We start from the raw sequence: 15,899 nt of genomic DNA, 5'->3' as shown, positions 1-15,899 counted from the left end.
TGCCTCTCTCTAATCTGCTCTAACAGTAATCTGCTGTCACTGGGCCCGCTGCCTCCACACGGTACCACCGTGGTTAGAAGATACCAGTGTGAGGTTGAAGGCCAGAACAGGGTGGGGGGTGGCATTACAGCAATGACAGCGACGCTGCCCACCAGCCCAGAGAGGGCATTCTGCTCCAGGATGGTGACTGTCACTGGTGTACCTGTTCCAGGTCCTAGATGTGGGGTATATTATTTGACAAGAGGACCCTTTGAGGAAAGGTCTATACCTTATCCATCTCTGTAAGTGGAATGCCCAATACCAAGAGCGGTATTCAGCTGGTTCCAGTAACTCATGGCTGATGCTCGTCCTAATTGGTGAGACATCTGTTCTAATGTGTCAGTGCGCATGTTCTCTTAGTCATTAAATATTCTGAAAATACCCTTTGCTTATTATAACACCCATCCCATAGCAGGTATGTAATATAAGTATGGTGAATGGACAGGACCTGAATTCAGCAGCAGAAGCGGGTGGCACACGTAATCGGCAGCTCCATCTGACACCAGAAGGTCCCCGGGGAACACCTCAAGTTCAGATAAGTTGAGGACCACAGAACTCCTCCTGTGCTCGTAGAATCTGTGTTTAAGAGATGGAAGGAGAGAGCTTACAGCTTACATGCCCATGCGTGGGCACTCGGAAGTGACTGCTGGCAGCCTGATTAATGCCTGCTTTTGCAGGAGGCCACTCCAGGCTCCAGGCATGGAGGGCTGTGATGACCCACACACCGCCCCATGTTTGACACCTTTTTGAGCCTTACTGACTGCTTATGATTTTGACTAATCCAAAGCAGAACAGCTCACCTGGAAGTGTCAACATAAACATACTGGATACGTTCTGACTCAGGAGGACACTAGGAGGAAGCCCTTAAACACAAGAGTCTTTGCAAATTATGAACATGGCCTCAGAGGGAACAGGATGCATGGGCATGGCCATGGCCACGACACCCCTAGATATTGGAGGCCGGTTTTTTAAAGGCAGCCCTCTTGTTTTTCCTAGAGAAAAATGAGGACTGTTGTTGGAAAAGCTTAGCAAACAGGCCTATCTACCTTCTCCTTTCTTCCACCCTATTTCATGAAACTTCCTGTCTGTTGGATGTTCAGAAAATAAATGCTTGACATCAGACACAGTGGGGAGTAGCTCCAAAGCCACTGGGCATTTGCTCTGTGATCACTAAGGAACAAAATGGGTAAGGAATGATTGCATCGAATTGTAAGGATTTTCAGAGCTTCCCCATAATAGCTGTTCAGATATTCCTCTAGTCTATTCTGAGAATGAGAGATGCAATTCCTTCTATTTACTGACCAATGTAACCTCTAAATTCTCTTTTCATCAACAAATAGCTTAGCATATAGGTTACTTTACATACAAAGGAATTTTGTAAGTCTGACTTAGCCCCTCCTGGCTTCCGATAAACACATTTTTAAAGCATCCACAGAAGCCTTCCATAATCTGGCCCAGTTACCTTCCTAATATTCTTTACTTTGCAATTTATTCTCTGGAAACAGGGAATGGATTGTAATTTCCCACGCAAAATGTTTCACACGTCAGTGACTTAGCTGGGAATGCTCTGCCCTCTCTGAACCTGTCTAACTCCTATTCATCCCATGAGATTTAGGGCCATGGATTACCTAAGTAACTTTACAGGAATTACTTAGATACAATCAGGCTCAGATTTATTCAATTAGCTGCATTTCCTGGCATTTTAAAATCTGTTTTGACTTGCCTTTCTTTTTTTTTTTTAATTGGAGAATTTTAGAGTAATGTTGCAGGCACTGCTAGCTGCCCAGCCAGCATGCATGCTCTCCACTTTTATTATTATCAAAACCCTGCTTTGCTGGGGGTGGCATGTGCCGAGTTAATCCACTGACAAGCCCCGACTCCCCTGCAGCAATCTGGCCAACAAGATTTAAATGGAAGTTGCAGGGTGTGGCTTCTGGGAAAAAATTTTCAAAGGGGACAGAGGTGGCTAGGTTCTTCTTTCACCTTTTGCCCTTTGCCCTTCTTGTTGTCATGAATACGGCTTGATACCTGAAAGTATACCTGTGATCTTGCAAAGATAACAGCAGAACAGGAAAACAGAAGGAGCCTGGCAGGATGCTGACATCTGTCCTGGCCTGGGCTCTGGTTATGTTATAAGAGAAACATTCTTTATTTGCTTAGGTTGTTCTAGTTTGGTTGTTACATGCAGACAAATGCTGTCTTAACTGACACAGATCTCCTCATCCTGGACTTCCTTCTCCAAGAATGTCATCTTTCAGCATTCTGCACTCTTATTTGACTTTTTCACCATCTATTTATGATGAGGTTTGTAACAAAATCATTAAAGTTACAACTTCTCACAACTCTCCCTTTCTTGTTGTTTGCCAACCTGATGTCCATGGTGGTTATGAGGTTAGAGGGGCCTGAATTAGGTGGGAGTTGGAAAAGTTACAGTAATTTGAATGAGAAATACAATTCTAGTTTCTTCATTTTGCAAACAGGACATTGGAACTGATACAAAATGAATTAACAGTATACAAATCCAGCCAGGAATTTTCACAGTGTTATGCAAAAGGTATTAGATAACATAAACTTCTTCTTGGGAGCCCCAAGAAGTCCCCTGAAAAGAAATATTAGAAGCTTCCCTGTAAACTTTATACTTCTCTTGATAAAGACCCTGGAAGCATACAATGAGATTTGGTGTTTATGGGGATAGAGGGGATTGGGAAAAGTACAGTAATTTGAATGAGAAATGTAAGCTAGGTAAACTTTGGGAAAAAAGTTTACTCTTTTGAGCTTCAACTCTAGATGGTACACAATCTGATAACTATTATGAATTTGGCATGAGTCTATAAGCTATCTTTATATTCCCTGGAGACCTCAGAGACGACATAACTAATGGTGGAGTGGAAGAATTAGTCTTCCCCGGCCTCCTCTAGGCTGGTTTATATGTTTCTCTTCCATGCTTCTACAGTTCTCTGGAGCAGTGGTTAAGAATGTGGACTCAAATTGCCCGGATTTTAATCTTAGCTGTGTGACCTTGATTGAGCAAGTAACCTCTCTGGCCCTGACTGCCATCTGTGAAATGTAGATAATAATCATATCTACTTCCTGTGTGAGGATCAACTGATCAACATAAAGCGCTTAGATCCATGTCTGGAATTTAGTAAGCTGTCAATAAATGTGATTATGTTGGTTGTTGAATATAGTATAATATGTTCTATTTGTCTGTTTATTCCACTAGACTGCTATCTCCTTCCTTGCAAGAAGCATGTCTTATAATTTGTGTTGGTGGGTGCCCATTTAGTACTCAATCCATTGTTACTGATGAACACGAATGAATAAAAGACTCTTCTGATGTTGTCCTCCCTCGAGGAAAGTACCTTACTTTATAAGGTAGTTTTGCAGATTCATGTCTTATCTCCTCTCCTTTTATCCTAAGTTCCTACCTCCTGGTCTAAATCCCTGTGTTTAGTAAGGGCTCAATAAATTTGTTCAGTAAATGAATAATAACCAAACCTGTACACACTGAGTCATCCATTGCTCTACTTTCCTGACGTGATCTCCTGCAGAATGTGTACTCCACTAATAGCTAGCTACTCACTGTTCTTTAAACTCACCCTGCACTTCATGCCTCCATGCCTTGGCTCAGGTAGTTTCCATCTGCCTGCCTATCTTCACTGAGCCTGACACACTCATATTCATCTCTAAATTCCCACTTAGATGCTATCCCTCCAGAAGTCTTTTCTGATCTGCTCAGAGAGAGCCAATTCTCTCCCTCCCTACTCCCACCCTGCCTCTTTATAATGATTTCATTGAAGGCTCATGCTGTGTCTTATATATCATAGAGTCTAAGCACCAAGTATAGAACCTGACATAGAATAGGTAATCAAATAAGCTTGTTGAATGAATAACTATGTTGACCTACAGGATGATATCCAGATAGTCCTCAAATGAATTTGCTTTTCCATTCTGGATCAGAATTGTATAATTATATGCATATACAATACACAAAGTGCAATCTGAGTCTCCCCCACAGACTTTAAAGGTGATTAAGTTACCCCTATCCATTTCTTCCTTGTCTGGGCTACCTTCTGACATAAGGCATCCATTTGGGAGCACATAGGGCAGGTTTTGGAGTTCCATGTGCACATATGGAGCATAGGGAAGACAACTAGCTTGCATAGTGCTTGAGCCATGACCTTGGCTTTGTTGCCTTGGTGTTCAAAACCCAGTGATGCTCACTCTGGAAAGGGGGGCATGCCCCTGGGAAGGCATAACAGAAGCTCTGATGACATTCTTATGTTCATCAGAAGAGGGCACTGGTTAATAAAAATATCAAGAATTACAGTTATAACCAGAGACTTAGGAAAACAACAAGAAAGAACATCTGCACATACTAACATGAAGAGACATGAATTGGTACAGAAAACATGCCCGTGCATCACCCATGCCTGGCAGCCGACTAGATTTCTGGGCACTCTGCACAGGATCCCATGCCTGTGTCAGCCAGGGTTGCTCATCATTGGATGAGTGATATTAATGCAAACAGTTGCAGTGAATTCAGAATGACTTTGCATTTAGTCTCTTGAGGGGAGAGGTGGTGGTGGTTCCAAATTGGTATTTTATTTTTGCTATTCTAAAAGGACTGCTTCTCGTAAGACATGGCATGCACACAGGGTCACTGTATCCAGTTCTGGATTGATTATCCACTGGAAGCAATCACTAATAAATTCAGACTTTTTATCTCCCTCCCCCAAACAAAATGGTATGTGCATGGGGTCATGGCATCCTGTGTGAAGAGGGTGGGGAAGAGAATTTTTTGGTACCTAATTTCCTCAGAGGGAGATTACACTAAGGAATGAGCTGATAATAACTGCAAAATGTTTGGGGTGTGGCTGGCAGGCCACTGTCACTGTGTAACTACAGTATAGCTTCTTGCTACCCTTTGTTTGAAAAAGTACACTAAACAAATATCCATGAGAAACACTTTTTTTGTTGTTGCTTTTGGTTCAATGCTTGGCTGTTCTGATTCTTTGTTTCAGGACAAAATTCTGGACCCAAGAGGTTGTATAACTAACTGGGTGCCTGACCCAGACTTCGCAGCCCTCTCGGGCTTGCCAGCCACCCCACTCCCCACAAACCCAAACGCAACCACACTTTCACTAACCCTAAGCTGCGCTGCCCCAGGCCGGTCAGATCTGAAGGGACTAGTCCCATGGTTGCTGGAATAATCTTGTCTCCTTTCTGGTACCAGGATTTCTCCTTTTTCTGTCTTCTGCTGAAGATCTGAAGGTCCACGGTGTGGGCTGGGACGGCAACAATTTAGAGAATCCAGAGAATGCTCCCCCCTCCCTCAGCTGAGCAGGCCATACACTCACGCATCACACTCAGGAATGAGCTTGTGCTCACGTGTTGTTGCCAGAAAAGTTTCTGGTGGGGGAAATGTGTCCCCCAGCAGATCTCAAATACATACACTTTGTAAAGAACAGATTGGTCACGGTGTGGTCACGGTGAATATTATTCTAACTTAAAATCAGCTGGCACTTCCTGAGCATGGGCTTTTACTAGAAATTCTGTTAAGAGCTTTACATGCATTATTATATTGATTTTCACAAGTACTTATGAAGTGGAAATTACTGTTCTCATTATAGAGCTGAGGAAACTGAAGCTCAGAAGGACAGGAACTCACTTAAGGTCTCATTGTTAGTGAACAGCAGAGCAAGAATTCAATTCAAATACCCAAGTCTGACTCCAAAAAGACTTGTAAATGGAAGGAGAGAAAAAGATACTACAAACCATTTCAAAGCACTAAGCGTTTTTAAAAATTGATATAATGGTAGTTATTACTTTAGATAAAAAGGGTGTGTTGTGGGTTGAATGGAAACCCCTGCCCCCGCCCTCCCCAATATATGTCCATCTCTTCACTCCTGGAGCCTGTGAATGTGATCTTATTTGTAAAAGGAGTCTTTGCAGATGTAATTAAATAAAAGATCTCGAGATGAGGTTATTTTGGATTATCTGAGTGGGCTCTAAATCCCATGACCTGCGTACTTATAAGAGATACTTAGAGAAGAGACACAAAAAGGAGAGAAGGCCATGTGAAGACAGAGGCAGAGATTAAAGTAATGTAGCCATAGCCCAGGAACGCCTGCATGAGAAGCAAGAAAAGGTCCTCCCCTACAGCTTTGAGAGGGAGGGTGGCTCTGCTGACACCTTGATTTTGGACTTGTGGCTCCCAGAATTCTCAGAGCATAAATTTCTGTTGTTTTTAAGCCACCAGTTAGTGGTAATTTATTACGACAGCCACAGGAGACGAGTGAAGGGGGCAATGCAATTGAATGGCAAGGGCACCTGACTTAGGATTGTGATTCCCAACTCTGACCTTCATTACGTGTGACCTTGGCATGTCGCTTCCCAGGGCCTCAGTTTCCTTATGTGGAAAACAACTTTGAGTGAGACCCTTTCCATCCCTCATGATTTATGAATCAAGGGTTTAGGTTTGCTCTTTTCTTCCCTGCCAGTGGGTGGGGCAGTAATTATGTGATGACCTTTATCTTGGCAGAAATGTATGAAGATGAATAATTAAAGCTCCTCCTTCAGAAATATGACAAATATATCATTTGCATTTTTTTAAAAACAGATTCCTTGGGTTTAACATACACCCACCACACTACGTATAAGATAAATAACCTATTGTATAGCACAGGGAACTCTACTCTATATTCTGTGATAACCTACATGAGAAGAGAATCTGAAAAAGGATGAATATATGTATATGTATAACTGAATCACTTTGCTGTACACCTGAAACAAAATATTGTAAATCAACCATACTCCAATAAAATTAAAAAATAAAAAAAATTGCAAGTAAAAAAAAAAATTCCTTCTGTACAGGGGGCTTAAGCCAAGGACTACTGGCTCTAACTCCCAGGTGCAAATTTTAAAGGAAAATAACAAAGATACTAGAGAATATGGGGAGGGAGGTTTGCAACTGCCCTTAGTGATATGTGTGTCTTAATGGAGTAAAAATCTTATTGAAGGTACTAGTGTTTAGATAAGGCACAGCCTAATCCTTCCCCTCTGCCGTGAATGTTGCCCAATGGTTTTTTTTTTACCTTAATAAAAAGTACAATTGAGTTTTTTATTCTAATATTTTTTCAATTTCACTGTTGTAGACTGACAATAGTAAGATAACCCAAAGGTTTTTTTATCAGGCAAGCTTATCAGGCCTCATTCCTTGTCTGATAGTGAAATTCGTGGTAAATATACCTTTTCTAGCAGACGGTTTTCCAGTAACTGTGTGACTAGAAAAAGTAGGTGTTCTATTTTAGGAACCATAGTGTTCTACCCTATGGTAGAGATACAGTGCAAATGGGAATGCTTGCTTATAACTGAGTTGATTATACAGGAAGAGCCAATTAAGAATCAGTAACAATCTTTTAAAAAAAATCCCTTTTAAGAAATAATCAACAGAGAAATGACAACTCGACTGCCACTTTAAGGAACTGTAGCTTTCTTGGTTAAATCTGGGAAATATTTTTTCATTATGAGTCTCACAAGATTGTTAGGAACTTTCCTTTGATTATAATTTCCCATTTTCTACCAAAATGTTCCATTTGCTGAAAATCCAACGGAGAAGGGAGAATGAATGGGGAGCCTCTAGCTTACTGTCCAAGGTCTGGCACAGAGCGGACACTTGGAGTGAACAAATGGAACCCTTCCTGACACAGTTTGAACACAGAAACAGAGACAGTCTTTGGAGTTCCAACTGCATGGAAAACACACCATGCTGTGACATTTTGGGCTCAATCAGTAATGGTTATTAAACACACACGTGTTCAGAGCACCAGGGTAGCTGCTGATACTGGTAACTTTCTAGAACTCTTGCCGTCTTTTGAGGCTACTGCCTTTTCTGGACAAGGGTCAAAATACTACCCAGTGGGATCAAACCATACTTGTACAAATCCCCAGCAACCCAATGTACACTCAAGAGATGAACACAAAACAGATTAGGAAGATGGGGGAGGTTGTAAAGAGCTAGAGAGAGATAAACAAATAGCTGGAGGAGAAAATTTCCGAAAAGGGATCATACAATTTCCCCTACGAGGCTTGACCTAACCTAACTAACCAACAAACGCACTTCCTTTCTTCTTCCTTAAACTTTCATTGAACATCTATTATGTGCTGGGTAGTGTTCTAGACACTAGGGATACAGCAATGAACAAAACAGGCACAACTCCTGCTGTCATGGAGTTTACATTCTGGGGGAGCTGATGCCAGTGCAAGAATAACACATGGTTCCTGATGTGAAAGGAAGCTGCCGGTTCCCACTCTAGCCTCCAGCCATGCCCGGATCAAGAAGGCTTCCCTGATGCCCTGAGGCTGCAAGCTCCTCTTCCGACTAACAGTATTCATGTATCTCATCACAAGGGAAAAAACTGTAATTCTGTGTGGTGATGGATGTTAACTTATTGTGGTGATCATTTTGCAATGTATACATATTTCAGATCATTATGCTGTACCCCTTAAACTTATATAATGTTCTATGTCAATTTTATCTCAATACAATTGGAGGAAAAAAGAAAGCAACACAATAAAATATGATGCTGTGGAGGGCTGAGATTTAAATAAAGCAAGCAAGCAAACAAAATAACCAATATGCCATCTATTAATCATTAGTTAGTAACTTTCTAATAAGCTTTTAAGCTCAACAGTTGAGACAGGGCCTTCTCCCCCTATGGTGTTACTTAGAGTTTACAGACAGTGCTAGCTGCACAACAGGTTTTAGGTAAAAGTCTGGGGAGGACTTAACATTGTATTGAATCTAACATTTAGACACATTAGATGAGCGTCCTGTGATCAATCATTTCACTCTGGGGTCAGAATATTTTAGAAAGAATAAGTCAGTGACTTGCATACAGGAAGTGCTAAATGAATGACTGAATGAATGAAGGTTTCTTAAAAAAGGTAACATTTAAGTTACACTATTTATCATATCAAAAGCCTATTGGATGGGTACTACTGTTGACCCTTGAACAACACAGGTTTGAACTGAAGAGGTCCACTTATATGCAGATTTTTTTTTTCATGAAATACTACAGTACTACATCATCCGTGGTTGGTTGAATCCACTGGTTACTGAACCTTTAGATAAGGAAGGCAGACGTAAAGTTCTATGCAAATTTTTGACTGCACAGAGGGTCAGCATCCCTAACCCCTGTGCTGCTGAAGGGTCAACTGTATCTGCATCTCCACTTCACAGATGAAAACTTTGAGGTTTTGAGTTGTTCACAGCCTTGCCCAAGGTCACGCTACTAGAGAAGTAGAGATAGAATTCAAACCCCGGGAGTTTGATTCCAGTAATTCTTAACACCATGCCGTGCTGCAACCCCCCACCCCAACCCCCCAGGATAACTCCAGATAAATGTGGCTTTGGGAAGCGCTTGACTGGCATTCAATGTTTTTGTCTGGTCTCTTCCTTGTCATTTTGTTTTCATGTTTTGGATATATTTAGGTTTTCTTTCCTATTTCTTTTGAGCACTGGAAGGTTAGTCTGTTCTCATAGATGTAATAGTATGTACATTTCCTTTCTCAGTTTCAGGGCTGACTAAAAAGTTAGGTGAGGCAGTTTTCTGTGATTATCGATTTTAAGGGGTGCCAGGAAGGTGTCCCTACCCACAAAATCCCCCCACTCGCTTCCTGATGTTTAAAATTCCACTAACATGGCTTCACTACTTGGATTCAAGTCATGTCCTCTGTTAAAATTCAAATACATCGGGGACAGATAAGTAAACTGTAAGCCAAGCAGCCCGCCTGTCATCCTTCCACCCATCCTTTCCTTCAGTAAGTATTCTGGGGACAGACTCTATCTGAGTAATAGCTGCTGAGATGAAGGGTAGATAAGTGGTCTCTGCCCTCAGGAAGATCTTGTTTCTGAAAGGAGACAGATGTGAGAGAAATACAATACAGTGTTTTAGGTACTGTGATGGAGGCATTTATGAGGTGTAGGGAGACCCAAAAGGGATAAATACACTGCTCTACTTGGAAAGATGAGTGTAGATATGCCTTAAGCCTGAAGTCCTTCACACTTTAGTAAGAATGATTTGTACAGACTGTTTTCCAGGAGGCATAGTTTGGTGATAGGAGAAAAAAGTTTAGAATGAGTGTTAATTCACTGGAATGTTATATATAGGCAGAGGGAACAACAATAAGAAAAAAAGTCCACAAAGAAAAACCTGGAATCAAAGTCAACACTGAGCTGATTTCAGAAATAAGAGGAGATTGGGCCCTTCTCATTTATATAAGCCTGCCCAATTGTCAGGCCATGTGTTAAAACACTATATTAAAAGAAAAAATTTTGCAAAAGGGCTACAAGGGAAAAAAAAAGTTGCTGTGATTGACTGACAGCCACAGAGGCAAGCATTTCTTAACTGAACATACCAGGGTCAGCAAACCTTCTCTATAAAGTGCCACAGAGTAAATATTTTAGGCTTTGTGAGCCATATGGTCTCTGTAGTGGCTACTCAATTCTGTGGTTGCAGTGCGAAAGCAGCCACGGACAGTATTTAAATGAATAGATGTGGCTGTGTTCCAACACAACTTTATTTACAAAATCAGGTAGTGGGCCGAATTTGGGCCATAGGCTATATAGTCTGCTAGCCCCTGGTTTATACCATCTCATAGGCATATTAAAGGCCTAAGTTAAATAAGTTTAAGTATGTTTTAAATAAAGTTTAAATAAGTTTTTGAGGTGAGTCCCCCAGCTCCTCAATGGACATCAGGGCCTCGTGCAGAGCCCTTTACCTTACATTATCTGACTACAAGGCCTGGGAAATAGCCACCTACAGGAAGAAGCCCTTTGAACAAATGACTGCTGAAAAGACTGTAGTGACAGGAAGGAGAGAGAGAAAGGGAGGGAGCAAAAGACAGGCAGACAGAGGATCTTTGTGCCGAAGACGGTTAGCTGTTTACCAAAAATTCATGCTTCTGGTGAACTTTGGATTAAAAAAGTATAGATTGAGTGGTCTGCAGCTGATGCAAAATTACTTCTTTTTAGCAGTAATGCATGAATGTTTATTAAACATATTGTTTATAGTTACTTAGCCTTTCATTTATTCATTCAATAAACATTGCCTACTACATGCCAAGTATTGTACTAAGTCCTGAAAAAAACAATACTGAATAATTCAGCGTCATTACCAGATACCAAGATGTCTAAATTACTTCCCCTCTGATTCCCTGTTGTGATTTTCTGTAACCTTCCACTATTTTGTAGTATGTGATTGTGACATGCTGAACCTCACAGAACTTTTTAAGGCCTCAAGCCCTCTGACCAAGTTTTCCCTTTGCATCTTTTAAGACTGCTTCTGTTATTGCCTCACAAAGATTCTGCAGGTCAATAAAAATTACCTGCATGTCATCTTTTGTAAATGGCTTGGTGTGTCCCATCAGTTAGCCTTTATATCTGCTAACTCCATCTTACACACAAAGCTGGACAGACTTTACCTGCTCTAGGAAGCATTCCTTGATCAAAGACTCTCATATATATATATCTCCATCCACGATGCTTTCTCTAGTCAACTATCCACTCAAAATATCCACTCAGATGTTCCATAGGTCCTCAAATTCAACATGTTCAAACTTACACCACACTTACCCATATCCCCTTCTCCCTTCCAAGGTTACCTAGATCAGAGAATGGAACCATTTGCCACCTAACAGTGGAAGCCATAAGCTCGGAAGTCCTTCTTGACAACTTCCTTCCCCTCTCCCCCGATGGTCTACTATTCACAAAGTCTAGGTGATGGTATCTCCTGAACCGAGATACTTCCTTCTAACTCCACTGCCTTCATCAGAGCCTAACCTAACAACCTCTCATACCTGAACATTCTAATTGTTCTGCTGGAATCCACTCTCATCTAACTCTCATGTCTACCCTGTAACCATATGATCATACCAATCCATTCAGTGGTTTCACACTGTTCTTAGGGTAAAGAACAAAATTCCTAAACACCCTATTAAACTCTGCATGACTGACTCTAAACAACATCATCTTTTTCTGACACTACTCTCTTTTTCACTTTCTCTGACACATCTGAATTAGGTGTCATTTTAGAGCTTTATTCTGGTTCACACCTGTGGAAGATTTCCATTAAAGGACCCTTTCTTCACCAACCCTTGCATCCAAACACTTTGCCATATAATACTTAAATGTTCTCCCACTGCTGGTGACACATAATTTTTTGCCCTTGAGTTCAGCCACGTGACTTGCTTTGGCCTGTAGAATTAGACAAGGTACAGAGCCCAGGGTCCAAGAGGCCTTGCATGTTTCCATTTATCCTCTTGAACCTCTCCCCTCACCACAAGAACATGCCCCGTGTAGAAATTTGGTTCCATGAAAAGGATGAGGGACATGTGGAGTGAACTACCTAGCTGAGCGCAGCCTAGATCAACTGATCCTCAATGGACACACAGATTTATAAGAAACAATACCTGGTTGTTCTTTTAAGCCACTGAGGTTTGGGGTGGTTTGTTATGTAGCAATAGCTAGCCGATATACTAACACAATACTTTGTATTTGCCTATGGCTTTGTAAATATCCTCTACCTTAGCTGACATTTAGGTCAACTAGGGTTAAAAGTAAACAAAGACTGCATAGATGGATCTCATCCTTCCTACTACGAACAGCAAACTTGCTTGAGGATTTGAGGTCCAGTAATAAAACAACAGCTAATTTCCTGAGGATTCCTCCATGACTTTCCAAATGAACTGAGGGCTTTCCCACCAATCCTACAAATTGGGTGGATGTAACTGGGCTTGAATCTTTCCCTTACTGCCACAGAAGCTCTTCATCCCTGAAAGAAATGGAAAATCCACTGCCACAGCTGGGGGACCAAGCTGAAAGTTCAGAGCTGGTTTCTGAAGTGACACAATCTACCTGCATTCTAGATAAAAGCACAGTCTGTCATAACAGGCATTTTAAAGGTCATCCTAGATTTAAACAGCACATCTTGTTCCTTTTATCCTTGTCCTCTGAATTTCTCTTTGAAAAGTTGTTGAATGTTTCTGGCCTTTACATTTTCTCTTCCTGACAAAACCTATTACTGGTGGATGTTAATTAAGCCACAGGACCAAGTCATTGACAATTCAAAATGAAAACCATGCTCACCTGTGGCTGTTATACCCTGCCCCAAAAGCCACAGCAAAAGGCTGGGCGCTTAAAGGAGACTCTTGAAATTAAGACTCTCTCACCCATAATATGAAGAGTGACTTGAGGGATGTAAAACAAACTGCCCTGATTAATACACCATCAGGTTTGCTATGTCAGAACAGAAGTAAAAGACATAAAAGTAAACAGTCAACAGACTTCATAGCACTAGAGAAAATAAGGACACACATACCTGGACTGATGCAATTCTTCTCTCTGAAATAAATTTTAAAAATGCATGTTTTAGTCGTGCTCAAACCCACCCAAAATTCCAAAGCAGACATCTTGAAGGGAGAGGTCATTAACTTTCCTAGCTAAAATGTTTTGGAATTTTTCTTTTCAGGGGGAGAACGTTAGAACATTAGAAATTTAAGTAGTTTGCTCCTTCTGCCCTTTTAAACCAGCCACGCCAGGTGGTCTTCACATAGCGTGGATATGCAAGAGGGCCACCTTTACTATCTAACGACTGACAGACAATCTCTAGCCTGGGTTCCTTCTTAAAGTGCCTTCAAGTATATTGAAGAAGAAAGTGAGCTCGACCTCCACGCTCCTTCCTCAAACTGCTGCACCCCTTTTACTTGACAGCCAACTGTCCTAAACACTGTGCGTCCCCCCAGCCGTCTCCCAACACAGCACCCCACCCCGCGACCGGGCAATATGGCAACCTCGAGACCTACTATGCTTTGCATCCACCAAATGAGAGGCAGGAGGCTTAGAACTGTGTTACCTGAGGCCGGGGGAGCTGTGGGGCGCGGCTGGGTGCTGGCTGGCCTCCACTCCGTGGAAGGGAGGCCTGAGGAAGCGACCCCTCGTTGAGGGGCTGAGGCACGGGAAGGGCAAGCTCATCACTGGGCGCCATTTGGAGCTCAAACGAGTCGGCTGCGTTGAGTGCCCTTTCGGGGTCCGGAGGCAATCTTGAGTGGAGTCTCAGGGGCCACAGGGAGTGCGAAGACTCCTCTGGGCTTCCAAATAGCCGGCTGGAAAAGCAACGCGAAGAGCCGGAAGTCTCCCGGCAGCTGCCCCCAGGCGGGCCCTTTAAAGGCCGCCGGCTGAGGCGGCGCATGCGCAGTGCGGTGCGCAGCCCGCGCACACTCTCGCAGCTGCGGCCCCTTAACCTCCTCAGTGTGGGCGAGGTGGAGACGCGGCCCGGGGCTTGCCGGTCAAAGTGGAGAAGTTTCCCCTGGTTCTGACAGTGCTTCTTGGACAGGCTTTCCAGGGGGGGTCGAGGAGAGGGCCCGCAGTCTGGGCGCTGCACCTCTGGGAAGGATGGCTCCGTCTTCTCCACGCCACTAAGAGGCCCGGTTGCTGGAAGCTTCCAGGGGACGCCGTCAGAGTTGCTGTTCTCCCGACCACACTGAGGTTGTTCCAGTTCCGCCTTCAGGTGCCTCTCTTCCTCGGGTGTGTCTTCGTCCTTTTCCAGAGGATAACTGCAAGCAGGTGGCTGCATCTTTAATGAGGAAGAGCAGAGGCCCGGTTGCTGGAAGCTTCCAGGGGACGCCGTCAGAGTTGCTGTTCTCCCGACCGCACTGAGGTTGTTCCAGTTCCGCCTTCAGGTGCCTCTCTTCCTCGGGTGTGTCTTCGTCCTTTTCCAGAGGATAACTGCAAGCAGGTGGCTGCATCTTTAATGAGGAAGAGCAGAGTGCGGAATCTGTTGCAAACAAGGAGACGGAGGTGAGAAAAAAGGTGTCTGAAATTTCACATAAAAACTTATAATTCACCAGAGCAGATAGGGAATGCCCAGTTAACATTAGTATCTGTTATGTTTTGTAGATAATTAACATAAGTGAGTCCAGTTCCCCCCCCCCCGACTAAATTGTTTACGTATTGAAATTTGTTTATGTTACCGAATTAAGTCGTTTGGACCTTGCTTTGTGCCTCAGTGGGGGAGAGTTCTTTTTTCCATTGGAGTTCGAGTAGGTGAATACGAACCCCATGCAGAGATGGACACAGTGCAAGCTTTACTTAGTGGCCAAAGAATGGAGAAGCGGGAACCGCGTTTGCAGACCAACCTCTCGCCCACGTGGCGAGAGTGATTTAAAGAGTAAAGACAAGGGCGGAGGAGTGAGGCTAATTTATGGGGAGGCTTATGCGTTAGTCTACCAGGCAGGGGCAGGGCTTTGTCCGAGGGAGTGGGGTGCCACCCCCTTTTTATCCTTTTTTTGTCCTTAATGTCTGGTCCTGGCCACCGGTAGGTGTGTCACATAATATGTTAATATAGTAAAATCAATGTATAATGAGACTTAGGATCTGTTGGGCGTCAGATTCATGCCATCTTAGTCCCAGCTGGTTTCATCTGTTTTCTTTGTTCGTAGCTTTCTTATCTCTGGACCCTTTAACTTAAAGATTTGTGTTCACTCCTGCTAAAGGTGGGGTGGGGGGCATTTGGCAGGTTTTGAGCAAGGACACTTCTGCTAACTGTGGAGGTTGATGGGTTCTGATTAAAGACCTGGAACAGCTCTGGCAACATTTACCGGTTACTTAATATCCCTTCCAGTTCAAACAAAAAAGCTTTTAAAAACCTTGGTGATCTAAGAGATTTCTTGGAAGCCACAAAGCTCATCACCTTTTGATTATTCCATTTTAAGAGAATCAAATATACATTCAATTTCCCTTACATTCTGCATTTACATATGTATGAATATGTGTATATGTGCTTTGGAGTATTCCAGGG

At 42.7% G+C, this 15,899-nt stretch overlaps 1 protein-coding gene across 1 annotated transcript in view; it reads right to left on the bottom strand.

The window, feature by feature from the left end:
• PLEKHG7 (pleckstrin homology and RhoGEF domain containing G7) overlaps positions 1–14,675 on the bottom strand; it is a gene marked incomplete at both ends in the record, with an annotated part of 82,315 nt that extends 67,640 nt beyond the window's left edge. The window contains 5 exon segments of the mRNA XM_082666178.1: positions 488–615; positions 13,422–13,444; positions 13,956–14,237; positions 14,239–14,309; positions 14,312–14,675. Coding sequence (XP_082522304.1) covers positions 488–615; positions 13,422–13,444; positions 13,956–14,237; positions 14,239–14,309; positions 14,312–14,675 — 868 coding nt within the window.
• Positions 14,676–15,899: the final 1,224 nt, after the last annotated feature.

The sequence above is a fragment of the Grampus griseus genome, assembly GCF_964374135.1.
Source record: "Grampus griseus genome assembly, chromosome: 11".
In the NCBI taxonomy this organism is placed as follows: Eukaryota; Metazoa; Chordata; class Mammalia; order Artiodactyla; family Delphinidae; genus Grampus; species Grampus griseus.
This window is presented reverse-complemented; position numbering and strand designations above follow the sequence as displayed.